The following is a 17,257-nucleotide window of genomic DNA, read 5'->3' on the forward strand; positions in this document are numbered from 1 at the left end:
CACTGTGAATAGATAAAAATTCCTAGCTGTTATAGGATTTATTTCCTCGACGTTTGTGTGCATTCTATGAGGTTAATGAACTTTTAAAAATCGAATAGAACATTCTATTCGAATTTCAACTTTATTCGAACATTCGAATACCTACGTCAGATCAATTCATCATTCAATGTCCTTTTTTATTCTGTAAACCCCTAAATTAATTTACTTTTTGGTAAGAACTTACCTATGATAAGCTCATTTTGAGTTTCCGTCATACATTTGTTATTAAGTATTTTTTTTAATTATTTAAAAGTATTTAAGTCGACACTCGAACTTGGGAGCTTCCGCTGAATACCAACATTTGCCTCCACTCGCGTTATTAAACTAAAATGAATACACAGGTACTTTACTACCGTATTACGGATTACGATTACAGTAATATCTTCAAGGTGAATGTCTAGATAAGTAGGAAAGGTTCACGCTTGCATGTGCTGCATTGGTGCGCTAAGTTAATTCAAAATGTAAATTCAATTTAATTCAAATAGTTTCAATTATTTCAATTCCTGACTGTCCAGCGAGGAAATGCAGCCAGTATTCTTGCCACCATTCGGGCATGATTTGTATAGTCATTAGGATAAGTTAGCTTAAGTTCCTTATTGTATTCTTTCTCAGTCAGGTAGTTCGGAAGGCAGGCGAGTGTTCGCACTCATTGCGTAACCTATTGGTATTGATCTATTAATTTACATAAAAATAATGATGAATGTTTATCTTCTCTCATATCATAATTAACATTAATTATGATATACGAGTAAAAAGAAATATTAGTTTTAATTATAAAAAACTTTTTACTATTTTGGCACTGTCATAGCTTTATACAGCTCGCGGGGATTAACTTGACAGATGAAAGCTCGTTCGAATGATGTATTTGTTTATACATATTTATTTTTCATAGTTTTGTAAGTTTTAATCATAGAATATGATTTTAAGCATGGTTTAATGTTAAGGACTCTATACAATGCTCTTGCTAACCCACTTGTGCTTGTCGTGTAACCCCTATTAGGTAACCTTTTCATTAGAACACTACCAGTAAAATTATCATAGATTAATACCTACTTAGTAGACCCCGAAGGGCCGACGCAAAAAGAGTGGTGTTATAAGTTTGACCGTTGCGTGGCTGTCAGTTCGCCATAATCATAAGTATTTAGTACTATAGTTTTTATCGCGGACTTTGGGCGCGGCCACTGAATCAAGAAATTCCGTAACGAAAATAAACCTACACCCAAACCGTGCATCAAGTTAACACTCGACGTTATTATATCGTCTCAACTGGACAAGTGTGTTAAACCAGAGTTCGATTCCAGCTTAACTTATAGACATTTTTTATTTATTTATTCTTTTATTTTTTATTATTTTTTAAAGAAAATTAAAAAAGAGCATAAATAAAATAAAGAAATAATTATAATTGCATAAGTTGATAAAAATGCTATGCAATACCGCTAATGCTAATGCTTTACCGCGACAGTTGCCGAGTGCCACACCTATTTTTTATATTATATTATGTATCACCACTTTTTGGGACCATCCAATGAATTTTCCATGGTCATCTCATAGTATAGTTACGCCACTGATAGAATGATAGAAGGAGGGTGGAATTCACCCACTTACCTACATCCTACATACTCGGCGTAATCGACATTGAATCGCGTTGGCTGCATTAGGTGACTAATATCCTTGACATTGACATTGTGCAATACAAACACTGAGCTCTTAAGGCGGCGTGTCCACGAAAGGCGAATACCGCTACGATAAATTCATATTGTAAAGCCGACGATAAATATAAAATACCCATGGCCCAGGGCCCCCCAACAACTTTTACCGTATCAGCGAATTTGAGATTACTTGTTTCTTTGTTTGTTACGCTAATCTACACCACTAAGCCGATTTTAAAATTATTTACCACTGGAAAGCTACATCATCAGCGTGTATATTACACGCTGATAATGTAGTTCATAAACCATATTTTAGGTACTCTAGTATTCCCACAACACCACACAATGGAACAAGAACCAGACGGGTATAAGCATAGGGTAGTAATATAAAAAGTTGACTTAATTATCGCCCAGCCGAAACTACTGAAGGTGATCACAGAAAAAGGATTTTCTGTGATCATTTTCTTTGCCTGAACTGCCATTCTAAATGGACATACCTAGTAGGTATCAATATTAGTCGGGTGGAATCAAGCCACCCCTAAATCAAAATCAATGGCGCAGAGACTCTGCGACATTGATTTTGATGACAAAATATGATATTTATACCGCTGCAGTTTCGCTCGTGTAAACCACACCTAAGAGATCTAATTTAAAGCGGGCTCAATGGAAATCTATCGCTATTATGTACGTATAACGATGTTATGTGTACAACGCAAGACTGTATTGATGGAACTCGTTGATTGCTTTATGATGAAAGAAAGAAAGAAAAGTTTATTCAGAATGCACATCATACAAAGAAAAGAGAGAAAAAAACAATAAATTAAATACATTGCAGCATGATGTGATCCTAAAAGGGTCTCCACTCAGCATATTGCAGTATCCGTGGGGACACCGCGCTGATCTTCCGTGGAGCCATTAAGGTGATGTTTGGACGGTATCGAGACGTGCGGAGCGCCTCTAACAAACATCGACAAATATTAAAAAGAGACAGAAACGTAAATTAAATACAAAAATATTACAAGTAGAAAGGTTTACAAAAATAAGCCAATTATAAATAATAATAAATAATAATACAATAAATAAATAATATTGCCCTAACAGACGCCCAGAGGTTTCAACCCCTCGACATGTCATGGACCGCACCATCGTCAGGAACCTGCGTATCGCTATTGGCTCTTACGGGCCTGTGAGACAACCTGGTTCATTCTGCGGTTTCATTTGCGCAGTTCCCGTTTCCTTGGAAATTGATGAAATAGCTTATGATATTCGCAAATATCGTGGCTTTCTAATGGTAAAAGCTTTTCCATAAATCAGTAGAGGTTGCCCACACACATATTTTACCTCTTTACAATTTGCGTACATCGAAAATAGAAAATTTTACACTACGTCCTTCAATTTGTATCAATAGTTTCCTTTTTTTAATTAAATTAAATATCATCTAAGTAACCACTTCCATGCAAGATTTCATATTTATAATCCAGTAGGTATTTAAGTTATGACACATTAAAAATAACCAGTTTAGCCTTCAAACGGCCATCTAAATACCTCGATAATATAAATAGGTAAGCAAGTTCTAATGCATTGTAACGATTATACTTATATTTTATCTTTATTGTCGTTGTATCTTTGATGTTGATCCTCAGATAACTCTCGAGTAGATAACACAGTGTGATATCATTACAGGCTGCATAACCACCGATCTTTGCCTTTGCTGTTGGAGACTAATTAAAAAAAATTGATTGATCCATATTTTAACGATTTAACTTTGTACCGTCATACAAGCACTTCATCCTTGACCTATAATCCTAACGATCGCATCCTGAGCTAGATGCCACTATACACTAAAACTGGTTGGTTCTTTCCAATACAAAGCGCTCTGTTTAATATTACATGCAGAATCTATTTCAAAGAGAAGCTAGAGGATTAAATTTAAAAAAAAACGGGGGTGTGTGAGTTGAACTCTAGTGAAAAGGGTTCCGTAAAGTAAGTATGAGTTTCCCGTAATTTATTAGTATTTACATATTTACTAATTACTGTATTTATTTTTTAATTTTAGGTTTAGTTGTAAGGGAAATAAGTCTCAATAAAATTACAAAAAATAAATTTGAGATCCTCGCAACATACTAATTAATTTGATATGAGTCTTACAATGTTTAGTTTACAATGTTTTTTTTTATTTTATTACACCACCTTTAATCCGATTTCGACTGTTCATGTCACACATCTGCATTTGACGGTGTATCCTAGAGAAAATTGTCATTGACAGAAAGATTGACGTAAAAAACGAATCCGTTTCCGTTTCCGATCTATATATGAACGGACTTATACGGACTTACAGAACCCTAGAAATAATAAAGAACATGATTGTAAATAAAGTATTGTGGTAGGTCTGTACACAATGCACTTCAATACATGATTATATGGTGCATACCAAGTGCATACTATATTTATTTTCCACTTAAAAGTTGTAATAATTGATTTTGAGGATCGAATCATTAACCTGACCTACTGACCTGTTTTCTACACTTAATTGTTGAACAAATATGTACCAATAAAGATATTATCGATTAAGATAAATAAAAATACTAATATATCGTTGTATTGAAGGATAAATAGGTAGGTAAGTAAGTATATCTATTTTATGTCAAAGTCAATGATATTTTATGATCGGTTACGTCCCTACAAAATCACCGCAAAAAGTGATATGTATTATGTATATATAATTTTTAACACTTCCTGAACACACAATTTGTCATTGTAGACGATATTAAGGTATTACTTGTTTTAAATAACGTTCTTTGTTGACCACAACTAACATTGAGATGTGGATATTTCCTCTTTCGAGAACTACGTGAAAAGTGTACCGTTTTTTTACTCAGACATACCTACCGTCCTTACTAGAACTAAGGTCACACTTGCACTACAGTAATTACGTATAATATGTAGGCTCTGTAGGTCAAGAAGCCATATATTTCAAGGTTTTAAGATATTAAAGCGTGACATTTTTAGAAACGGTTACTGGTAAAGCATTTATCTAATTACTTTATTTAACAGTTCAAATTCTATAACTAATAGCTAAAATAGTAAGTAGGTACCTACTTATTTAAGTACTTTTAACCTAATTAGGAGAGTCTGACATCCACCGCACTCCCCGGACTGCTCCAACAAATTACCATTTATTTCGAAACTTTCATAAGTAAGGGCATAATATAAGCAATATCGCCATAAACATATAAATAAGGATATTATGCATTTGTACATGCAAACATGCGTATAATCCGAGATCTAGAATCTAGCGAGTGAATTTTAAAACCGATCACCGTTAACTAGACATCGATCGGATTATATACATCTAGACTAGAGTCTAGATTTATGGAACAAGCGGCTAGTGCAGTCCACATAAAATGATAAATAATAATAGGTACCTACTAGGTACGTATCTACTGAAATTATGTTGTATCTATTATGTACAATATACTTGTACATATACATATATCTACATTGATACCTATAATTGCAATATTGTCGTGTGTGGTATCGCGCATTATTTTACTCGTGATTATAAATGTACATAAATTATTGTTATTATTATTCTCTAATTGATTTTTTATTTGTTTTTCTGCTAATATCTTTTGCATGAATGAATACTATGTTTTAATCAATACAATGGTGTTTTTTTAAAGATTAGTAGATATTATCGATGTTTAAATTCCTAAAAAATAGTAAGGGGAATGTCGGTTTATATCAACCTTTGCGATTTAAATTACGAGTTTCACAGTCCCTTGCGAGTGTGAGGTTAATCCCATAAAATCATTATGCCACAGTAGATGTGATTATGCTATTGAAATTGAAACTTGAAGGAAATTGATATTTTCATTCAATTTTCAAAATAGGTTTTCAAATTCATGCATGTTATATCTCGTCTCGTATGGCGAAGGCACAGTAGATGAAGGGTTGTGGGTATTCGGTATTAGAATGACTATCGTAGGTATATATCGGTAAAGGCACCAAAGTATAATTTTTTTTTACTGTTTAGTTTACTTTACAAGTTAGCCCTTGACTACAATTTGATATCACCTGCAGGGCTAGCACGGGCAAGGGAGAAATTTATCCACGGGGAGAGGATAAAACGTTTATCCCCCACACTCGTTTTATCCACTCACCGCGCATGGGCACGTCGGTGGATATAATATTCCCGGTGGATAAACGGAGGGAAAGACTTGTCAACCCATTTGTATATATCTTATAAATTGGCATTAGGTATATTAATAGTCCGAAATAAACGTAAATTTGATAATATTTGGTTTTTTTGTGCATATTATTTATCTGTTTTCTGTTGGCATTGTTTTGTTTGGTGATTGTTTTTTGCGGTGGTTTGTAGTAGGTATCTATAGTATCTATCATACTAGCGGACCCGGTCAAGCTTCGTTTTGACATAAGTGCACTTGTTCTCTATCCCTACTCTACCCTTCTTTACCTCTAACCCTGCCCTACCCCTACCCTACCCCTACCCTACCCCTGCCCTACCCCTACCCTACCCCTACCCTACCCCACCCCAACCCTACCATTTTATCCACTCCATATGCCATAGTCGAGGAAAAGATCTCCACGCGTAATGTCAATCGGGGATTAATTTGTCTTTCCCTTGTGGTCATGCTATGACGGGTGGATTTATATCCTTAGTCAGTGGATATAATGGGTGGATAAAAATTTTATCCCTTGCCCATGCTAGCCCGGCTGATGGTGGTTAACAAATCAGGTGAGACTATGCCAAGCCAGCGGGGACCTACATAGAATGACCCACGCACAACGGCCAATCACTTGGCCAAGTGCGGATTCGGCCCAGAAGGAAGAAGAAGAAGAAGAGATTGTGCCAGTGTCCTTTGTTAGTTTGTGTGTGTATGTGTTGCAATTGTTAGATTTTTAATTATTTAATAATTATAAATACATAAGACAACTTAAAAAAACTCCTTCTTCCAGATAAATATTTTAATCTGTACTGTTTATTAATGATTATGGTTTTATTCTGAGGTTTGAGGGTATTGTTGTCTATGAAAAGGATGATTACATGTTATGTGCCTATGTGGTGTTAAGTAAATTTAATTAATGTATTAACCATCTACTAAAGTAACGATTTGTTTAAGAATGAGTAATAAGTTATTTGGAATACAGTTTAATCATTCCAGCTTGTGTTATTTTATTCCTATTTTATTACAATAAAGCAGCTCTTTATTACTTAGATGCTTACCTCGTATCGGGAAGGGCTTGGTCATGATGGTCTCCGTGACCGGCGGCAGCAGGCGCTGCGTCTCCGGCGACATGGCGCTGGTGCACAGGCTCAGCTCGCGCTTGCTCTCGCCGCTGTTCACGCCGCCGCGCAGCCGCAGCGACGGGCCGCTCGCCGCATCCATCGGCGCTGCTGCTTGCCACTACCGCCGCATCAGCAATATTGTTGGATGATGTTGCTGCTATTCACTCAGCAATATCGTTGGATGATGTTGCTGCTATTCACTCGGCAATATCGTTGGATGATGTTGCTGCTATTCACTCGGCAATATCGTTGGATGATGTTGCTGCTATTCACTCAGCAATATCGTTGGATGATGTTGCTGCTCTTTACTCAGCAGTATCGTTGGATGATGTTGCTATTTAGTTACTCGGTAATTGAAGTACAACTGCAGCATCAGCAATATTGTCGGATATTGTTGCGGCTATTGTAGAACTACCGCTGCTTCCGCGATATTGTTGGATAGCACTACCTCATGATACATCAGCAATTTATAACATTGCTACAATACACTATGGTATTATCTATACAAGTTAAAATTCAAAGTTGTTAATTCGAAAAACTGTCACTGTCACTACCGCCGCCTCAGTAATGCAGATGGATGATATTGCTGCTATTCTCTCAGCATCATATTAACATTACCGCGACATCAGCAATTGTTAGTAGGAATGCTGCTTATTTGAATTGTTTAGTCCTGATACACTGGAATTCAAGGTTTTAAGTTTATTAGATAGGTATCACTACCGCCGCATAAGCAATACGGCTGGATGATGTTGCTGCTATTTGTTTTGCAATTGTATTTTCCGCATTCAAAGATCATAGAAAAAGTGGAAAGGTAATTTACTCGTACTTCATTCGAAAGATGCAATTTAGTTAAACGTATGTAGATTTAAGTAGCTCTCTCTGGACCATCTGTACATCTCTACTTTAATCTGATTATATATTTTATTGAGAGCTATTAAAGTATGTAAATAAGAATAAGAATATGTTTGTTGTGAAAAATTATAGTCTTCATTCAATAAAAATAAATATATTTTTCAAATTTCCGTCCGTTGTGTATGTTTGCGCTAATCTCTGAAATTAATTAACGCTAACAGTTAACACAGTTAATATAATTTTAGTATGAAGCAGCACATTTGAGACTTGATTATAGTGAAATAAAAATTAGGAGAAATAAAACAAATGCATTAAATTACCTATTGTAAAAATAAGTAATTAATATGACTATTTAAAACAGACTTGTTTACTTTTATTGCACAAAATATTTCTGACTTTGACTTTGAATTCCACTCGTAACCGAAGTAATTTACGTATTTTAATCACTAACAACTAATAACGTCACATTTAATACCATTAAATTGATCGATACACTGCACTGGGTAACAGATGTAGAGTGTAAACGGACTCTACGGATCAGAAGTCGAACATGTAAACGTACTATATACAGACACGGCGGTTTCCGACGGCGCCGCGTACAGCACTGGCCGGATTTTGGGCAAAGTGCCCACGAACACGATATCTCGGCACACGTCACACCAAGTCACACGATGCACGCAGCGTACGTGTGTTTGCGTGTACGTCACACACGATACACGGCTATGTGTCGTGTGGATGTTGATATTGACGATTAATAATGTGTAAATTACTGTGTGAAGTTGTAAACAACTAGCCAGCGCTCGCTTGACGGGCTCTGTGAAGCGGTCTTTGTGGTTGTCAAACTATACTTACATTCATTGGAACTTACTCGTATTAGCTCAGAAAAAAAAATTTCAAAGTATTTATTGTTTGGAGACCTTGATCTTGACACACGTAAAGTAATACGAGTAGGTAGAGTGGGATGGTCTGGCTCACGGACACAGGCAAGCGTAGCTTAAGTGCTTTATGTCCTGTGGTCTGGCTATCCCTAGCTCTTCGACTATCACCAGTGCCGGATTAAGATTAGGTACTTGATGCCCTCTAAGGCCTAGAGGCTAGGAGTAGGACTAACTATCACACTAATAAGTATGAACACTTGCGATCTCCCTGACCCAGATATAATTAATGATCATTTCTTAAACATCCCTGGAGATAATACAATTGATCCCGCCGTTTTAAGTTATTTTGAGACACAAAAGTTTTCTACCGCTAGTAGTTTTCAGATCAAGACCGTACATGAAAATGTTGTAGCTAAAATTATTCTAGAAATTAAATCTAATGCATTGGGCGTCGACAAAATTAACATGGATATGATCGTACTTACACTACCTGCTACTCTTGAAATTATTACAGCTATAATTAATAAATCTATTTCAACATCCACATTTCCCTCACTATGGAAAACAGCTTTGGTCTTACCGTTGCCAAAAAATAATGAACCAACTGAGATAAAGGATTTACGACCGATTAGTATTCTTCCATATGTTTCTAAGATTCTTGAAAAAGTGATATATTACCAAGTCATAAAGTATTGTGAAACAAACAACATTTTACCACTTTTTCAATCCGGTTTTAGAAAAAATCGTAGCACGTCTTCCGCTTTATCAGATGTCATCGATAATATACTTACTTATCAAGATGCCGGTAGAGGAAGTATCCTAGCCTTACTGGACTTTTCTCGTGCGTTCGATTCAATTAATATAACTCTTTTGCTTGCCAAACTTTCACATTACGGTTTCTCGTTTACCACAGTCCTATGGTTCGCTAGTTACCTTCAAAATAGGAAGCAACGAGTTCTTTTACGCAAGATTAATGGGAATGAATTACTGTCGACAGTAAAACCTATAAACAGAGGAGTACCCCAGGGATCTATTCTGGGTCCTTTATTATTTATTTTATATTCGGCTGATATAGTTAACTGTTTAGAAAATTCTCAATATCACTTATACGCAGATGACTTGCAAATATATGTTCCTGTAGATCGAAAAGACGTCAATGCATGTGTTGGTAAATTAAACGAAATCCTTGCTAAAGTATCACAATGGTGTAAACATAACGCGTTAATTCTTAATCCCCTTAAATCGAAATTCATGGTCGTTGGGACAAAGAAGCAAGTAAAAGATATACTAGATCAACAGCCTAGGGTACACATTGATGGAGTAAATATCGAACATGTCAATGATACTCGGAATCTAGGATTACGTATCGATGAGAACTTGCGCTTTGAGAACCACTTAATCGATTTTGCTCGGAATTGTTTTTACAGACTAAAAGTACTATATAGTATTCGATCCTTTATTAGCATTCAACTTCGAATTAAACTTTGTGACACATTAATACTTTCAAAATTTAGTTATTGTTTTACTGCATATGGCCCATGTCTTCTACAAAAGTCGTGGCGATTGATTCAGCGAGTTCAAAACGCTTGTGCTCGTTTTTGTTTCACCGTCCCGCCCAGATCACACATCACCCCATTTTTAATTGATAATAAAATATTAAATATGAAACATAGGTATCAGCTATTAGTAGGCACTCTTTTATTTGGTGTTGTCAAAACTAAAGAACCTCCATATTTATACAGTAAGCTAGCTTGGCGGAAACCTAGCTATGGTAAGAGGTCTAAAGTACCACCTTTAATAATGCCACAGCACAGGTCTGCAGCATTTCGTGGCAGTTTTAAATATCTTGCCACAAAATGTTGGAACAACATCCCCCCACCTATTCGGGAGGTAAAATCTAAATTTACTTTTAAGAAAATTTTTCGATTGTATTTGTTAGATTGCCAAAAAGCAGACTGTGGCAATTATTAATTATTAATTAATAATAAACAATAAATTCTATATATTTTTTTTCCTTTTTTTTTAAATTTTTCTTTTCTTTTGTGTTTGCTAGCTATTGTGATTAATTTTTTTTTTTGTTCTTCTGAGATTACACTACTGTATTTTTAAACTGTATTTTGTTTTATTTTATTAGTTATATAATTATTTTGTGTTCTGTTCTTCCCTCCTAAGGGTCTGACAGAATACCAGCGTTGTGGGTACTGATGTACTCACAACAAATTTTAGCTGAGTCAGGTCCATTTTTTTGGCACAACATATTTTCTATATATATATGTATTAGTTTTAAGTTATTATTACGATGTAAATGTATTAGTTTTAAGTTATTATGTAGTTATGTGTTGTGTTAACAAATAAATGATTTCTATTCTATTCTATTCTATTCTATATAAAGGCGAAAGTTTTGTGTGTAGGTTGTGTTACCTCAGTGTGCAAATGTGTATGTTTGTTATTCCTTCACGCCGTAATTATAGGCCCAAAATGAAAAGCTTTGCTAATCGGTATTTGATAGCTTACGTCATGGAATCGGATAAAGATCAGGCGCAGGACCGACTGTTTTCAGCTCTTTGAGACACAGAGCCCAGAGGTCTTCGTCGCCTATTTGTCCAATCCAGACTGCTCTTGAGATTTTTTTCAATAACTTATTTTTCGTTTGATTGGCCTAGATTTGAAAGAGCCCTGGTACTTGTTATCCGTACCTACCAGCTTTTAAGATCATGAGGCAGTATTAATGAAATTAGAACTTAAAAAATCTCAATAGTGTCATTATTTCTACAATTTTACCATTACTCAATGTTGTATTACAGGTAGGTACTCTTCCAATAATTTTGCGGCTGGTTTTTTCAGAGATTAGCAAGTTAAATTAAACATACCTACATACAAATAAACTCTTCCGCTTTTTAATAGACTAAACCCTTTTTACTAGAATTCGAGATGTGTGACATGACGATCTTCAGAAAACGAAGTACTTTCCTATGATGATGAAATTACAATTCACAATATACCTTTGTTTACCTTTCTTGTTAATCGTTAGTTGTTACACCCGACAATGAGCTACTGTGTTTTTATGTGTTTATTTATAAGAATGTTAAGTCAGTCTTTATATATAATAATTTGTAAGTACTTATCCTATATCTACCTACTTACATTCAACAAGTCTCGCTGTTTAGTAAACTAAACAATGTTAGAACTCTATGGGACGGTTCACGGTAGTGTACATACTTGGCCATAATTATAAACATGGCTTAATATTTAAACCTTTACTTTACTTTGAAGAAAATTGAGATTTAAATCTTAATCCAAACTTTTAAATACGGCCGACTGTGTTTTAGGCCAACAAAAAATAAGGTTTTACGTTATTTACAGTGTTGCCAGTTGGATCTTATGAGAAGTTACCCGAAATATTAAAAAAAGTAACCTTTTTGTGTAAAAAGTAACCTTTTGACTACTACTAATCTTGATTTTTGCGTTCCACAGCATGGCTAAACCACCATTTCAGCCTCTGGGGGCTAAAGTAATTTTGTTTTTTTTTTTAATATCTGTCTGTTACGAATACTAGCCAAGTACTAAATTACTACAAACCGAAGGAGATTTTACTCGTAAATAGAATCATCTTAAGTAAGGCCCTGATTGTTTGCCTTTTACTTATGGGATAAGAAAAATACAATTAAAGAGCAAGGATTTAAAAAACAATAGACGTTAATTTCTTAAATTCATACCTTCATACTTGATTTTTTCAAGAAATTCAATGTGACTGCAACTTGCTTATTTCGCAACGTCAATTGTAACGTCTTCATTTATAGTGAGATTGACACAGAAACATCGATGAGTTCTGTTCTGTGACCGTTCTGTTTTAGATATACGAAATTGTAAATTAATTCTAAAAATTCCGAAATATCACGTAAAAGTAACCTTTTTATTAATGTAACCTAAAAGTTACCAATGCAGTCAAAAAATCACCTAAAAGGTTACAAAAGTAATCTTCTGGCAACACTGGTTATTTAGCGTTTTGTTATAGTAGCGTAGCTTGCCTTGGCCCTGTATTAAAATAAGTTGGGGCCTCATAGACGAGCCGCAAATCCCGAAAATATCTTTTTATGTTTATTTTCTCCGGGAAGCACCAGATTAGGTGAGCGATTAAATTTTACTAATTATTGCTTTCACACGTAAGGGGCCCTGTAGTCCGGGGCCCGTATCACGATCATACGGTTGATACCAGTAGCTCTGGCTACGCCCCTGGACTTAGTAAACTCTACTCTTTCTCTTTCAGTCTAATAATACTCTTAATTAGACCTACGTAGGCCCTATATAAAAATAATCTCTAACGATAATTTAAATTTATTTGTTTTTAAGCTTTTCATTAAGTTTTGACGGCGCGGTAGATTTACAAGATGCAGGTCCTGGGTTCGATCCCCGGCTGGGCCGATTGAGGTTTTCTTAATTGGCCCAGGTCTAGCTGGTGGCAGGCTTCGGCCGTGGCTAGTTACCACCCTACCGATAAAAACGTACCGCCAAGCGATTTAGCGTTCCGGTACGATGTCGTGTAGAAACTAATAGTGTGGACTTTCATCTTACTCCTAACAAGTTAGCCCGTTACTATTTTAGATTACATCATCACTTACCATCAGGTAAGATTGTAGTCAAGAGCTAACTTGTAGAGAATAGGTATATCTAGTTATTTTATTTCGTAAAACTGCATGCTTTTAAGTTTAAACCGTTTGGCGACAGTATTGCGTGCTTGCCCTGACGTAAGTTATCGACCAAACACGGCTTTCTTTTGAATTGCGACACATTTTATTCGGCCCACAGTGACTACGTGATCTTAACCAGAGGCTTGTTTTTAACCCGTAAAGTGCTTTTCAATTGTATCAATTCAATAGGTACTTGAAAAAATAACTCAATGTGGTGCAGAAAATTACATACTTACCTCATGTAATTAGTGGTATTTTGTTCAATTCTCCTAATAGACGTATGGGCACCTAGTATCCAGGTCTTTTATAGAGTTCGTTCAGGAAAGTTCAAATCGTTCACCAAGTAGGTACTTAGTCTTAACGGTCTTACGGGTGTGACTGGTGTTTAACAAGTTAAAACATTTACCTCTAAAATATTAGCCTCTATGTAGACGACTCCGAACGGAAGACAATGAATAGCATGTATGAATAGTATGTGGATAATATACAAGCCCAAGCGAACCACATAAAACATTTTACTTCTAACTTTCTGAGTCTAATAGCTAAAATGTCGAGGCCCTTCCGGCGTCTGTATTTCTTGTCATCTATAAAACAAGAGTGGTTTTTAGGCAAATCTTTGCTTTCCCTAATCATTGCCTACCTTGATCATTTTAGGTATACAGGCATTTACCTACACCAGTGAAATCGCAGAAAGTTCCAATTTGCTGCATAAAGCAAATAAGTTTAGAAGGTTTTCTCTTCAAAATGAACATGTTTCAATCAATCCTGGACACAATACCCAAGACGCGTTCGCAGCTGGTCAATGACTTGGACATACCGGAGGACGTGACCCTGCAACCGTACATATGGAGTGAACCCGATGAAGATATCTCTGACAGCATTGCTTCAGTCAGCATTGAGGACTTGGAGGTTAAAACGCCCAGCTCAGACTCGAGTCTTGCGCTGTCGAGGGCCATGACCGATTCGGAAATTGATTATAACAGGTATAGGATGGTAAGTTGAGAGAGTTAACAGGATTAGGATGCGAGAGATCCTGAATACGATTTTAGATTTATAATTTGGGTAAATAATATACCTATGAGTTTGTTTTCTAAAAACGCATGTAACTACTAGCGTTTTTGTTGGATGGATCATACATTTATGAGTGGTAACCATGGTCAAAGCTATAATTTTTTTTTCAATTGACTCATTTTGAAATAAATACCTAGGCAAGTGAATGTATTTTGGGTTTCTACAGCAAAAGTTGGTAATCAAATCGACAACTGAAAGAGGTTTGTTCATTAAATAAAATAAATTTAACGTACATGCAATACGGCCAAACATAGAATTACATACTTTTAGAAGTCTGTAAAGGCCATTAATTTCAAATTATTTTTATGACAGCTCAAAAACAGAAGCTTCAGCGACCCGTGGGTTCAGATGAAAGTAGCTTTAGACACCTTCCCGCCGGGCTATCTCGACTCCTTGAAGAGGTACTAAAAACTTTTCTAACCCTTCACCCTTAGATGAGTACGTAGGTAATATGACTCAACCCCATATTAAAGCTCACAAGCAAGCAAACCTCTAAAAACATCACGCCACTGGCTCTGCGATTAGCAAGTGCTTAAAAGATAAGCGGATCATTAGTCTAATTTCAACGGCCCCTTATTTCTTTAAATTTAACTATTTTTAGCCTAACCTATTCTGAGAGGAGACTCGAGCTCAGCAGTGAGCCGATTATGGGTTGATAATGATGATGATGAACTATTTTCAATAAAATAAATTTTGGGTTCCCAATGTGCTAGTATGACAACCCCGCAGCCTAAAGCGCAGTGTTGGTTTACTCCAGGTAGGTCGTTTTGCAGGAAGAGCCAGGAACCTGAGATACAGGTTTTTCAAACTTAACTCAGGGTTTTTCTACTACTACTATTGTAAAAACTATTGTAAAAACTTATTTAAGCAATAAATTTTCATTTTCATTTTCACGCCAAATAGGTGGGCCTTTGCAATCTACTGGGTACCTAATTAGAGTCCAATGTTCGTAGCACTTCCATCGGCTAATAATGTTGATAATAACCCTTTATTTTTTTTTAAATCCAATAGTTTTCAAGGCACTTCCTCTGAAAGCTCTGAGTCCAGTTGGGAGCGGGGCCGATACCACGAGGAGTTGAAGTTGAAGATGCAGAGGTTCTTTGATGAAGAGTGCAGGGTGTTCTCGCCCGACGACCCTGGTCTGATTGCATTGGAAGAAGCTCTACAGGATGTCGAGTTAAAGGTTGGTGTTTCTTATCTTTTATTTAAATATTTTTAACCAACTTATATTTTTTTTGTATTTTTTTTTCATGTTTGTTACCGCATAACTTCGTCATTTCTTAACCAATTTTAAAAATACTTTTTTTGTTTGAAAGAGTATACTTCCAGATTGGTCCCATTTCATTTTCATGAAAATCGGTTCAGTAATTTTGTGTTAAAATAAAAATAACCAAATTGCCCGTGCAAAATCACAAAAATAAACTAAAAAGCGAAAAATAACTATGCGCTACCTTCTGATCACTTTGAAGGCGGTGCCAGCACAGTGATGCATTAAAACTAAAGCCGATTAAATCATGAACTTTTACGATTTGAATTGAAGACAGTTCTTTCAGAAACGGCTTTAATTAATTCAGAAGGCAAGGCAGAAGGCAGCACATACGATGTTATTTATCGCTTTTTAGTTTATTTTTGTGATTTTGAAGTCAGTTAATTTGTTTTGTAAAAAAATATTTTATTTGATGTCTTGTTGTTAAGGCTAATTGTGTAAATCTTTCACAGAGTACTGACTCAGATAGCAACGGTCTTTGAACATTTGAAGCAAGTCGAGGGCTGCGAGTAATCTTCGATATAAAGGCTTCGCTTCCGAGCAGAGTTACTTGCTTGTCTTTGTAAGCCCTCATTCGCACAAGAGTTTTTTTAACGGATGTTAAAAAAAGTTCAAAATCAAATACAGCAAATGCATTCCCAAGTATATGTTCACACGACAGTGATTTATAAACACAACGTTTTTTTTCGAGCAGTGTTGCATTTTCAATTGTTGAAAAGAGACGTTCACTTTACTTCATACTATATTTGAACGCTTTTTTACCGTCCGTTAAAAAAACTCTCGTGCGAATGAGAGCTTAGTCGGCAAAAAACCGCCCAGCCCCTGTAGCCGAGTGGCACGTCGATTCTCTTTCTACGATCGCAAACGCTTCGAAAGCTAGAAAAATGTATGGGAATGACAGATCTTGATCACGTGACCTGTCGATAGCAAATGTCATTCCCATACATCTTGATCGTAGAAAGAGAATCGACGTGTTACTTGGCTAGGGGGCAGGGTAGAATACAGTCAAGCATAATCCGAACTCTCGCGTGACAGTCCACATTATTAAGTTGAGTTGTTTGGTTTGTTGAATGTCACAATGTAAAACAAATGATTTAACATAGGTACCTATCACCTTTAGTAGCTACTTATTTTTTTCATTACTTACTCTACAAAATTAATGTCATTTGTCAATCAATTGTATCTGTTAATTATATTGTAAGCGTATTGAAATAAATAATTAAAAAAAACATGGATTTAATTTGCCGTGGAAGGTAATTTTTTTGGAAGAATGAAAAAGCTGCATATACTTTTAGCAGCACAGATTATATTATATATATTAATATATGATTATATATTAGTGGTATAGTAATAGCACAGAATACAAGGTACCTAATAGATAATAATGACCAATGTTATCTATAAACCACTTATTAGCACTCCAGATAGATTTGTAATAAAATTAGGAAACATTTGAAAAGTTCTATTTTTTTTTTTAAATAATCAAACCTTTATTATTTACC

General features: G+C 35.6%; 2 protein-coding genes across 3 annotated transcripts in view; one reads left to right on the forward strand and one right to left on the reverse strand.

Annotated features, from left to right (window-relative positions):
- LOC112057904 (6-phosphofructo-2-kinase/fructose-2,6-bisphosphatase) overlaps window positions 1-8,439 on the reverse strand; it is a 40,164-nt gene extending 31,725 nt beyond the window's left edge. For both annotated transcript variants that reach the window (XM_052885679.1, XM_024098510.2), the window contains exons 1-2: window positions 8,327-8,439; window positions 6,937-7,677 (exon numbers count right to left, since the gene is read on the reverse strand). In XM_052885679.1, the coding sequence (XP_052741639.1) occupies window positions 6,937-7,099 (163 nt within the window). In that variant the 5' untranslated portion in view covers window positions 7,100-7,677; window positions 8,327-8,439. The remainder of the gene's footprint in view (window positions 1-6,936; window positions 7,678-8,326) is intronic.
- A 5,613-nt stretch (window positions 8,440-14,052) lies between these two features.
- Window positions 14,053-17,245, forward strand: LOC112057919 (uncharacterized). The gene is made up of 4 exons (XM_024098532.2): window positions 14,053-14,410; window positions 14,801-14,889; window positions 15,500-15,671; window positions 16,208-17,245. The coding sequence occupies exons 1-4, from the start codon at window positions 14,162-14,164 to the stop codon at window positions 16,235-16,237; spliced, it is 540 nt and encodes a 179-aa protein (XP_023954300.2). The 5' UTR covers window positions 14,053-14,161; the 3' UTR covers window positions 16,238-17,245.
- The last annotated feature ends 12 nt before the right edge of the window (window positions 17,246-17,257 follow it).

Source organism: Bicyclus anynana, chromosome 14 (assembly GCF_947172395.1).
Source record: "Bicyclus anynana chromosome 14, ilBicAnyn1.1, whole genome shotgun sequence".
NCBI classification, from domain to species: Eukaryota; Metazoa; Arthropoda; class Insecta; order Lepidoptera; family Nymphalidae; genus Bicyclus; species Bicyclus anynana.